The sequence below is a fragment of the Rhinoderma darwinii genome, chromosome 5, assembly GCF_050947455.1.
Source record: "Rhinoderma darwinii isolate aRhiDar2 chromosome 5, aRhiDar2.hap1, whole genome shotgun sequence".
Classification (NCBI taxonomy): Eukaryota; Metazoa; Chordata; class Amphibia; order Anura; family Rhinodermatidae; genus Rhinoderma; species Rhinoderma darwinii.
Genome location: NC_134691.1, coordinates 180,204,521 through 180,217,654, shown reverse-complemented (window position 1 = coordinate 180,217,654; position 13,134 = coordinate 180,204,521). Strand labels below are relative to the sequence as shown.

The following is a 13,134-nucleotide window of genomic DNA, read 5'->3' as shown; positions in this document are numbered from 1 at the left end:
AAGGTTAAAACTGATTGTTGTATGGATACAATTGAGTGACCAATTATTATGCTCTGAAGGTTCAATTGATCAATTTCGCCACCTGCTCCAACAGTTTTGAAATGTGTTTGAAGTTGTGACCTAGAAGAGCCATAAAATGCCCCAAATGCACACTTGTCAACAGTCCTGAATTTCGCGGGACAGTCACACAATTTGGGCCTCAAAAGGTCGGGGTTTATGAAAATGTGTATAAAACTGACATTTCTTGCCATTTTGTGGGTGACGGAAAGGCATGATTTGGGATGCAAAAGTTCCTAACAATGTAAATGTATTATTGACGAGCACCATTTATTGGTCTGGCATAAGAAAGATAATTGTGTGCAGGAATTGTATCATGCCACATGCACCATGCATCATTTTCTCATTATCAACTAAAGTTTGGAAATGTATCAATTAGGTCACATAAAACAAGTAAACTTCATTTATTAAACCGAATATTTATTCTTTCTATAAAATTACAGAATTATCAGAATCATTTATTTCCATAACTGCGTTGACAAAGGATCTTTGCAGGATTTGATAGAAGATGAGTTAATACAATGACGTGCTGTTTAGAGTGCAAAGCTGAGGACGAGATGTACATGTTTCATCTCAACTCCGAGTCAACAAACCTGGCTCTAACTGTTCCGTTCACATTACATCTGCTGTGTATATTTGGGTTATACATCAGGGGCATTTACCAAGCTATACACCGACGTGCCCATAGACTAGAATTAGCCAAACAAATGGCAAAAGAGTGTCCTTTTTTGGTAAGTGTTAAGCCGTTTTGTCGGTTGCCTATACTATATAAAGTTAGAGGTGGTCTCCTTACCTTGCCTAGTGAGAAGGCTAGTGGTCCTTTCCGTAAAAATATAGAGATTTGCTTTTTATTAGTATGTATGCCCCCTATGAAGTTTTACTGCAGTGGCATATATAACAGAAGGGCTATCCACATCATGTGAAGCTTTCTTTGAGAAATAAATCACAAGTTTTGTGGTTAGATGCGGAGGAGCACATGTTAGAATGGCATGCAGCAAATGAAGACTACATCTGTTCCATTGAATGACTGAACACTGCTCCATTTGGAATCATAATTATTTGAATAGGATAGGACGCAGGAAAGATAAGTGACGGATACTGTATGGCAAAATGATTGATTCGCTTTCTTATGACCACAGAGCTGCAGATACAATAGTGGATGGAGATCTAAGAAGCTATTCAATAATTTGACAAAAATTGAAGTTAACAAACTTACTCCCATGACAGAAAAAGTCAGGAAAAATATTGTCTCCTGTGACTATTACTAATATTGGTTTTGAAGATATGCATCCACCATGTCTAAAAATGTGTGTACAGGATAGATGATATATATAAAGTCAGTCAGGCTTTGTTTACAGCAGTGTTTATAACGGAATCCTCAATGCCGTGCCTGATCCCTCGCATGACGTACACCGGGGGTGCCCAACGCACCCCATTGACTTATAATTCGGTTCATCTAGTTCTGTCGAGGTGTTTTTCATCTTGACGGAAAAAATTGCGCTTTCAGTCAAATGTGTCGGAACCTGCAATGGAGCCTTCAACGCAGATGTGAACACAGAATCCCAACTACATAAGTTTTGCCTCTAATAAATGACCAAAGTTGTAATTCAGAAATACGGATGTACTGAAAAATTGATGAAAGAACGTTAAATAGTAAATCTGTAGTCCATTAATGGTAAATCATTCTAAAATTCCATTTTAATGGTCTACAATGTGTAATATGTTTTTGATTTTTTAGACAGTATAATAGTTATTCCATATAATAGTGAAGTAATATAAAATAAATCTTACCAAATGCATTCTTAGAATATGACTGTCATACTTGGAGACAGGAATCATATTTTTACGCCCCTCTAAGAGGTGAAATTGGCAGATTGAAGGTTTTGCTTTCCTTTTTATCATCCAGACACATCTTAAATTAAAGGAGTTAGTTCTGTGTCTTAATAAAATTCAACGAACCATAAAATTAAAAGGGTTTTCCAGTCTTAGAAAAATAACGCTTATTCATAGTAAAATGATAAGTTCTACAGCTTTCTGGTAATTATGTTTTATCAGCATTTCAAGATCTCTGCTTGCAATATTGTTTAAATTTAGAGGCTGAAAACTATCCTGCCTTACAGTAGTCTTTTGTCATGAGCAGCAGAAAACGTTCACCTGTTTTTACTCCAGGCTGATGTTTCGCTGTTCACACTGACGTTATTGGTTTCCTTCGGGATCCAGTATTTTTGACAGCAAGAATAGCACCGTCTGCAGCGCTATTCTTGACGTAAAAATGCCAGAACACCAAACGAAAACCATTAAAGTCTATTTACCACATTGTAGATTTAATGAGGCCTCTTTTTTGTAACAAACAAATATTTTTAGCTCATGGCCGCCCTCTCAGGCTCTGCACGAGGAATAACACATTGGGAGGGATTCACTATTTCTGTTTTGAAGTTAGACAAGATACAACAAGACCGGACAGGTAGAAACTGCACCAAACTTATAAAGGCACGTTCAGACGTGGCGGAATTTTTCTGCTGCAAATGTTGGTGCAGATTCGGGGCAATTACGCAACTAATCTGCACCAATATTTTCAGATTTGACAGGTAATTCAGACGTTGCAGACATCACAGCGGACTTTGCATTGCAAAGGCTGAAATCCGCAGTGAAATTCCGCTTCATCTCCGCAACATTATGAGCATGCTGCAGAGGGAAAATTCTGCACCGCAGCATGGTTTCCGCACAGTTATTTTCTGCAACGTCTGAACTAACTTTCATAAAAATGTATAGAAACAAATGTAAAAACGGCTGCTGCAGAATTCCACTGCGGACTGTCCGCAGCAGAATTCAACAGCAATTCCGCCACGTCTGAATGTGTCCTTACTGTGGAGCACGCTGCATGATAATTTGAGTGCATCTTGCTAGACATGTTGGGCACTTTTCTCTTTTTTTCGCCACTACTTAGCTGGCGTTCTTAGCACCAGTATTTTGTAAGAAAAAGTTGTGCATTTTATTAATCTGACGCATTTTGCTTTTCCTCTAAGCCACATCCCTTTTCCTAGACACTTTCAAAACTGTCAAGGAAGGTTGACAGGTAATTTGTGTGAATTTACTTTTTTCTGACTTTTGGAATAGAAGTTATGAAGAAATAAAAGTGTGTCATGAAACTTATACAACATAGATGGGAGGTTGAATAGAATATAACGCAGTAGCTGTGGCAGATAAATCGAGTTTTCTCTGTTCTGTTCTGTTGCTCACCCAGGTTGTTTATCACACATCCCATGTCTTCTTCCCATAATGCACAGGAACGTTTTCCTTTTCATACAATGGCAATGAAAATTCCCTACCCCCTTACTATACATAAAGCAGACATGTACTCATATTCAATAGTGGAAACAGCACCTTGGTATATAGTCATCCGGTGCACGTCACCTGGTGGGTCTCGTCCAACTCACCCAAACCAGCATTAGATTCCAAAGAATGTTTGGCGACAGCACTCGGTACCACAATTAGATGTGAAGGACATTTTTTTTTTTTCTTCATTCTAGCATATTAGAATATAAAACATTTTGCTTCACATCTGGCCGTGGTACTGAGTGCTGTCACCGAACATTTTTTGGATTGTACACATATCATGCATTCATCTCATAATGCATGATCATACATGTCAATATCGGAATTACAGACGGACGTTATAACAAACATGATCAATTCTCTTTCCTAACACGAAATAAAAAAAGCGTTATGTGGTTTTAATACTGGAAATAACATGTTCAATGCATTACATAGTTTCTTAGAAAAATGCTGGATTTGTGTGTTCAATTATGCATCTCTTACAGTGGCGTTTTACAAAGCGTAGAGCGTCAACAGACACTTCACAGTCCTGGACGTTTAACATCTGCAGGTCAAAGCAATTGGCAGCAACTATCTGCAGCCCTTGACCTGTGATGCTTTCACAAGACTTTAAGCTCAGGCGCTTTAGGTTAAAGCAGTTCAGGGCTAAAAACTCCAAACCAATGTCCGAAACTAGAGGGCATTTGCCAATATCCAACGATTTCAGTTTTGTGCAATTTTTTGCTAAGTACTCCACTCCATGATCTGTGATGCCTTCACAACCTCGAGCATTGAGGTAGCGGAGCTTACTGCAGTACTTGGCAATATAACGGATACCTACGTCAGTTATCCTCCCACAGTGGGCTATGCTTAGGTACCGCAGGCGAGACTCCAGCTTGGCAATCTCTCGCATGCCAAAGTCACTCACAAAACGGCAGTCACTCACACTTAGTTCTTTGATAGATGTACAGTATATCATAATATATCGCAGGCCTTCATCTGTAATGCGGATGCAGCGGCGCAGGTAGAGGTGAGTAAGCTGAGTGCAGTGAGCTGCAATTGTATGGAGTCCCTCATCTTCAAGCACAAAACAGTCTGTCATATCCAAATAACGAATGGATATCTGTTTACCATGCATTGGAGACAGTTTTATGGAAGCTTCACGGGTCAAGCTGATACAAGTCACTTTAGAGCAACCTGTAAAAGAAAATATATATTTATTTCAAGGAAATATATCGTTTCAAGCAATTACAGTTGCCCAAACCACAACATAGTCAAAAAGACCAACGTGTACCATTCATAGTGCATCTATGCAGTGACAGCATCAAAAGCTATTTATGTATCGGACCAAAATTATATATTTTTCCTAACAACCTGTATCATGTAGAACTTGTGTTCCACATATCTGGACTATACAGTATGACCCAGACTTTACATATTCCATATAAAACCTATTCATGCATTCTGTTATAAAGTAAATGGCTGCAATTTGTCCTCCAGTCTTCCACAGGTCCACATGCTCCAAAGGAGGTTTAATGTTCTCAAAGCTTGCCACTGATGGCCACATACAGATCCAAAGCTTCGGAATCCAGCCGCACAATTTTTTCCCACATTGGGATCTTAAAATGTTTTGATCTTAAGGGGGTTTTCCCATGAAGGACATTTATGACATATCCACAGGATATGTCATAAATGTCAGATAGATGCAGGTCCCACCTCTGGGACTCGCACCTATCTCTAGAACAGGGTCCCCAGTCCTAGCTTTTGGTGCTCATGCTGCCTCCCAGCCACTTACTGATTACATGGTCGGGAGTTACGGAAACAGCGTAACTCGCTGAGCTATGCTGTTTCCGTAACACCCATAGAACTGAATAGTAGTTACGGAAACAGCGTACCTCGCATGCTACGCTGCTTCCGTAACTGCCATTCACTACAATGAGAGTTACAGAAACAATGTAGCTCAGCGAGTTACGCTGTTTCCGTAACTCCCGACCATGTAATCAGTAAGTGGCCGGGAGGCAGCGTGAGCTGATAGGTGCAGGTCCCACCTCTATCAGACATTTATGACATATCCCATGGATATGTCATAAATGTCCTTCATGGGAAAACCCCTTTAAGGCTAACTTGGCATTAAGCTTTCTTCCAAAAACAGCACCACACCCAGGGGCGTAACTAGGAAAGACTGGGCCCCATAGCAAACTTTTGACTGGGGCCCCCCTCCCCTGGGGGTCACATAACCCCCCCTTGTAGATAGTGCCTTTTTTACAGCCCCCCCTGTAGATAACGCCATACAGCCCCCCTGTAGATAACGCCATACAGCCCCCCTGTAGATAACGCCATACAGCCCCCTCTGTAGATAAAGCCATACAGCCCCCTCTGTAGATAATGCCATACAGCCCCCTCTGTAGATAATGCCATACAGAGTCCCCCCTATAGATAACGCCATACAGCCCCCTTGGTAGATATCTACAGAGGAGGCTGTATGGCGTTATATACAAAGTGGGCTGTATGGCGTTATCTACAGGGGGGACTCTGTATGGCGTTCTCTACAGGGGGGACTCTGTATGGCGTTCTCTACAGTGGGGGCTGTATGACGTTATCTACAGAGGGGGCTGTATGGCATTATCTACAGAGGGGGCTGTATGGCGTTATCTACAGGGGGGCTGTATGGCGTTATCTACAGGGGGGCTGTATGGCGTTATCTACAGAGGAGGCTGTATGGCGTTATCTACAGGGGGGACTCTGTATGGCGTTCTCTACAGTGGGGGCTGTATGGTGTTATCTACAAAGCGGGCTGTATGGCGTCATCTACAAAGGGGGCTGTATGGCGTTATCTACAGGGGGGACTCTGTATGGCATTATCTACAGGGGGGACTCTTGATGGTGTTATCTACAGGGGGGGCTGTATGGCGTTCTCTACAGTGGGGGCTGTATGGCGTTATCTACAGAGGGGGCTGTATGGCGTTATCTACAGAGGGGGCTGTATGGCGTTATCTACAGGGGGCTGTATACTCGTTCTGGCTCCCGTAGGAATGCATTGAGAGCCTAAGTTCTGGTTTTTCAAGAAGGGAAGGTCACGTGAGCGGCGCTGGACCCGAAAACGACTTAAATACACAGTTTTCTTTATTCCATGTTCATTGTATGTATTATCCATAATCTTATATAATGACAGTCATTTATTTTTATTGACCTGATTGCAACATAGTGGTCTCTAGTTGAAATAATAGTATACATTGCACAGAACCACCAATTTAGGCCACATGCACACGACCGTGCCCGTAATCACGGTCCGTAATTACGGGCATGGCCGTCCATGGGCTGTGCTCTCATTATAAAATATGGGAGCACGGTCCGTAAAATAAAAAAATAGTCCTAGTTTTTACGGAATAATATACAGGAAGGTGTCCGTCAGCCATAGAAATAAATGGGTCCGTAATTACGGACCGTAATTACGGTCCGCAATTACGGACGGTTTTACGGTCGTGTGCATGGGCCTTTACTCATCATTTTCTTAGAAGTTAATTCAAAGATGACAACTCATATAGCTGCACTTCCTGTTGTCACTTTTGCAAAAATGGCCACCACAACAAAATGGAAAAATACCAATATCCCTGTAAGTAAATAAATATTTGATTACTACTCTAACTTCTGATTTACTAATATATATAATTTTTACGTTTTGGGTGGAAATCCTCTTTAAGATGATATTTATCCAATGTAAAAATAAAAGCCGGTATATTAGAGTTTATAAGCTCTTTATAACTTTAATAATATTCTATATTACTTTTGACCCAGAAATAGTTGTTTCAGGGTGTAAAGAAAATCAGAACATGTAAAAAAATAATAATACGCCTTATAATTGTAAGCATAGTACCTGACACATCCAAATGCTCCAGGTTCGGGCATAATGATACCACGTCAAAGACGGCCTCATTAGAGATGTTATAACAATTGGAAACTTCAAGTCTCCTCAGTTCCGGGCAGCACTGAGCAATTGTGTAGAGACCTCTATCGGTGAGCCTCCTGCAGCCACTAACAATTACTGTCTCCAGCATGAGACAGACGTTGGGGGTATCCTGACAAAGTCTACGTGTCAACACTTTTAAAGCCCTGTCCACGCTTAATGTTTCACCAGTCAGTCGAATAGTCCTCCATAACCGAGGGTCCCAGGCTAGGTTATACCAGCGCCGGCAAACTCGAGCACAGCGACAAAGTTTGTTTGTGGGTAGATATGAGAAAATCTGGATTATACATTGATCTGGCAATCGGTCGATGTTTGGCTGTTCCTTTTGATGCTTTGAGGCAAGCCGTATCAGTGGATGAGTAAGGCGTGTGGGTGGTGGTGAATGGACTATAGCAACAGTCTCTCCTGTAATGGAAGATGAAGAAGTAGATGATCCTCTCCCATTTTGGAAGCTATGCAGGTTTGGAGGGCATATTAGTGCAGGACTTGGTGTGCTGAGCGTCCGCATACTCAGGTCAGAATCTGAAATAAAAGAGAACAAAAAACATATAAGCTGTGATGTAAAATGAAACAGTATATGGTATAAAAATACTCGGGTAGATTTAATAATAGTGTCTTAACTGTAGACAGCTTAAAACTAGACTAGACGAGCAGAAAATAAGGCTAATTTATTACTGTGGCACACGCTGTGTGATAGATTTGGCGCATTTTGCTAGAGATTAGATCGTCTTTTATTACTTATGACACCTCTTGGTTGGCTTACTTTATACCATTATTTTGCACCAAAATTATGGCGAATGTCATTAATACATCAGGTGCATTTTACAAATCCACTTAGCCACACCCCCGTTTCAAAATACTTTACAAAAGTATCTAAAACATTTAGTAAATGTGGCGCATGTCATGTGCATCACATTTTTGTCTCAATTTGAGCCAGAATTTTGGCACAATTTATATTTGTCGCATTGCTTCTAGTTCTGCATCAATCTGTGTTCTCATGCACACTGTAATATATGTATTACTACACATAACAACAAAAAGATAATGGGGGGAATTTATTAAGACTTTTGAAACGTCAGTCTTAAACTAAACTACGTCAGCAGGAAATGTGCCAAATTACACACCTCTTAATAAATTTGCCACATCTTTGGCTGTCTGTGTGACAGAGATAAAAATCTATGCCTGCTCAGGGGCCCTGTTCCTCTTCTAAACTCTGCTCCTTTTCTCGACACTTCGGAAAGTGACAAAAGGAGTAAAAAGTTGTACATTTTAGCACAAATATAGTGACTTTTTTGTGCGTAAATCTTTTAATATATTCCCCCCAATACCCGAGCTTTAATTCTTTAAAAAACACTCATCAGCACAGTTATTTATTTGCCATTTTGGCCTCCATCTACATGTATTGTTCAATTTCTGCTTCCCCACTAGACCCAATAAAAATAAAAAAATAAAATTGGGTGCCATAGATTATTTATTCGGAAATCTGAAGTAAAAATACCTGTTTTACACAAAATGCAAAAGATAAATGCAACGATGTTGAGCATCAAGAGTGAGTGAGGATTTTGATATATAGTAATGAACAGTATAGTATAAAATATAGACAATAATCAATGACATGACCGCTACTCATAAGTATCTCTAGGACAGCATCAATGCTGACATATGAGCCGCCTAAAACATTGGTGTGTCGTCTTGCTCCATGTCAACCCTCACTAATCTTGTGGCCTTCTTGAGGATCCTCTGGTAAGTTTATTAGTCTGTTTCGGATAATCAGTAGCCATTCCACCAGTCTCACATTTCTTCCAGTACACTTGGGAATATATCGTAAACAGACTTATGAGTCTTCCCTGAATAGGTAGGACTAGAATAACGACAAGCTATAAACGAATAGTAAATCTACATATGCCGTCAATAGACTGTAACTGACGACTTCAATTCATCTTCATCTGCCGTAAAACAATAAAACAAGAAAATAAACAATTTTTCCTCTAAAATGTTAAACAAATCTTGAGCAATCCCTAACAGTGGTTCTCTTGTCAAACTGTCAGTGAAGAGGTAAATCATGGTGCCAGCTGTTTTATGATCTTTGTGACAGCTACTGACGTTAAACTGGGGAGTTTCTCCATGAGTGGAACTGGAGAGATAACATGAAGATTATGTGTAGAAACCTCTGGGGTCATCATATAGTTTACTTTCTAATAACTCTCCTTGTCAAGATCGCCTCCTGGGTGGCCTGCCCCTGGTACAGAGGTTGAAAATTACTGCGAAAGTCAGGCACATCTGCACACATTCACATGTGATTGGCTTGCGGCAGTAACTAGTACACAGCACATTTTTCATTCCAGGATTGTATTTCATGGAAATTTCTTTAGTAGAAGAACAAGGCAATATATTAGGAATTGACACTTACAAAAAAAAAAAAAAAAAACAACAGCTCCAGACTTGTCTAATTATCTTGATACATTTACAGTTAAAAATATATTTGCAATATCTGTTTCAAAAAGATAAGGTGCAAGGGTAAAGACAGGTTCACACAATTACTAAGATTTAGTTACAGCTTTTAATAAATTTGTCGCATCTTGGACTATCGTGTACTACAAAGTGACATCTACACCAGCCTAGAGCTGGCGTTGATTTTCACTATAATTTCCGCGAAAATTATAGTAAATTTTTCAAGGGCCGTGAGTGGTTCCACTCCCTTTTGGTAAGCTCTGTCCACATTTTTTTTTAAACACCTCAATACACTTGAAAAAAATAAGTTGGGGTCTCATTGAGCAAAACTGAAGCCAAGTTGACATTTAGTTATTCAATACAAAAAAAGCCTAAAGGGCTCAGAGAACAAACGTGGAAAATTGGGAACTGCAAAACAATGGGCTGAGAGTGGTCAGCCTGTGATATTATTTAACAAAAAGGTGGCATCAAATCGTCTCGTACATGAGAGGTGAAGACCTGGTAGAAGTTGGAGAAAGATAGAGTAAAAGGAAATGGATAAAGTTAGGTCCCAGAAAATGAAGTTTATGGATATCAAAATATTTTAGTATATTAGTGATTCCTGATCTTCCATTTTGGAATCTGGAGTTAGAGCCTATTAAAAGATTTTCCATTCTTATTATTCTCTTGCTCAGCTGTTTCCATAACTCCCATAGAAGATAATGGAGAGAATCGTGTGGCAACCTCTCCACATAGTCCCTGTCTGTAATCGGCGGCCAGCAGGAAGTCCCCGTTCTCTAACTAGGTGCAGTTCCCAGAGCTGGGACCCACGTCTTTCAGACACTTATGGCATATCCTGTGGATGTGCCATGAGTTATTCTCATCTATGTCTTAGATGAGAATAACCCTTTGATTATAAAACTTATTAATCAATTGTGTTTTGTAATTCTAAGCACTTTTTTTAGTTGATGAACTTAGATATGATTCATATTAGCTGGATCTTGTGTGTCAGAAACACATAGGACCCACTCTTTACCGAAGCCGTCAGTTCAGCTAAAGTGACGGAATCGGCTGAGAGAGAACTAAAAAAGTGCTTAGAATTACAAAACACATTGATTTAATAATAGTTCAAAAAACAAACACATTCAAAGGTTTCCATAGTTTTTAAGAGTAGGTAGATCACAAACATTAATGAGATAGAATTGAGGCTTATTTTTTTATAAACTGGACCGTAACAGCATGAAGAAGTAGAAGGAAAAAGCTGTAGAGTATGGAGAAAGAACTAGAAAAAACATTAGTCGTTAATTTTATAACAAAGTTTGCATAAATCAATAGTACAAGCCCATACAAGAAACTTTATCTAGTCAGAAAATACCTTTCTCTCTTTATCAGACTCCTTTCCTCCCCCTCTTCCTAACTGTTCACTCACTCTAAATTTACTGATAAATTTGTCTCCAAAAGACAAGACGAATAAGAGACAATCAGCTTACTGAAGGATCAGGTTACAGCTGCCTATACAAGTCTATGGTAGGAGGAGGAGGGAGCAGGAGCAGAGTAAGAGAGACACACACAGAGACACTGCTACAGCTACTGGTAAGTGTTATATCTCACCCCAGTGCTGGATTCACATCTAAACTGCTTATTACTGCTGTGTAATATCCTCCATGTTGCTGATATTTTTATATGTGTGATTGGTAGAAATAGGGGGGGGGGGCAGAATTCTCCTCTTCTCTTTGGGCAGTGTATAGAAGATGTTATAGCAGTTAGGTTCCACCCACTAGCTCAGAGAAAACTGAAAATTAGGCGTAGAGCCAGAGAGGAAAACTGGTAAACATTTCCATATACAAGTCATATAAGTCAATAATGGCCAAAAATAGTGTTATTCCTCATGTACACACACATGACAGCTTATTCTGAAAAGTCCCCTGAAATGTTAGGTAAGATTTTAAGGCTATGAACACCTTTGGGGTTTTTTCTTTTATGAAATGCATTTATTTGTGTTAAAAATAACAGCTAAATCCATCAGTGCTACACAATTTATTTTTAACACAAAATAATTGCATTTCATAAAAAAAAACAAAAAACCCAAAGGTATACATAGCCTTTAATTTAACCCTTATGAAAACAGTAATTATACATGCGGCCATACTGTATCTCAATATGCTTTCAATTTCATACAGAGGAATATAAAGATTCTGTCAGTTTTTTACGGTTCTATCATATGCCATAATACATGGTCATTGCTTCTAGGGGAGAATACCTCTGTTAAACGGTTCCTATAAGGAGGCACCATACAGAAGAACAAAATACGGTGCTGAAGGTACTCAATGTGCTGTTGTACATGCTATGTTCACATGACTCTGCCAAGTGCATGAGCTCATTCATTGCAATAAATTCTAGTCCATCAGTGTTTAAAAGCTAATTAGATTGCATCATAAATGAATAGTGAATTTTGTAACTGAAATATGGTTCATACAAATTGAGATTGAGGACAAAACAATTGCCCCCACATCCAGGGCCCTGACTGACAAATGATGTAGAATCCCAGAAGCCATTTAACCCCTTCAGGACTGAGCCTGTTTTGGCCTTGTGGATGCAGCCGATTTTTTCAAATCTGACGTGTCATTTTATGTGGTAATAACTTGGGAATGCTTTTACCTATCCAAGCGATTCTGAGATGGTTTTCTTGTGACATATTGTACTTTATGTTAGTGGAAAAATTTGATCAACAAATTCAGTATTTGTTTGTGAAAAACACCAAACTTTAGAGAAAATTTGCAAAAATTTGCATTTTTCTAAATTTAAATGTTTGCAAAATTTCCATAACCTATTATTATAGGTACCAGTTCAGTTCTGAAGTGGCTTTGAGGGCGTTATATATTAGAGACCCCCATAAGTCACCCAATTTAAAAACTGCACCCCTCAGTTTTGAACACAGCATTTAGAAAGTTTCCTAACCCTTTAGGTGTTTCACAGGAATTAAAGCAAAGTAGAGGTGAAATTTACAAATTTCTTTTTTTGTCAGAAAATCCATTTTAATAAATTTTTTTCTGTAACACAGAAGGTTTTACCCGAGAAATACAACTTAATATTTATTACCCAGATTCTGCAGTTTTTAGAAATATCCCACATGTGGCCCTAGTGTGCTAATGGACTGAAGCACAGGCCTCACAAGCAAAGGAGCACCTAGAGGATTTTGGGGCCTCCTTTTTATTAGAATATATTTTAGGCCCCATGTCCAGTTTGAAGAGGTATTGTGGGACAAAAACAGTGGAAACACCCCCAAAAAGACACCACTTGGCAAACTACACCCCTCAAGGAATTTATGGAGTGGTATGGAGTGGTATAAGGAGCATTTCAACCCCACA

General features: G+C 39.4%; 1 protein-coding gene across 1 annotated transcript in view; it reads right to left on the bottom strand.

Annotated features, from left to right (window-relative positions):
- Nucleotides 1–460: 460 nt before the first annotated feature.
- The window catches only part of FBXL7 (F-box and leucine rich repeat protein 7), a 227,271-nt gene continuing 214,597 nt past the window's right edge, over nt 461–13,134 (bottom strand). Inside the window, exons 3-4 of the mRNA XM_075826761.1 lie at nt 7,247–7,858; nt 461–4,569 (exon numbers count right to left, since the gene is read on the bottom strand). Of these exons, the coding sequence (XP_075682876.1) occupies nt 3,833–4,569; nt 7,247–7,858 (1,349 nt within the window). The 3' untranslated portion in view covers nt 461–3,832. The remainder of the gene's footprint in view (nt 4,570–7,246; nt 7,859–13,134) is intronic.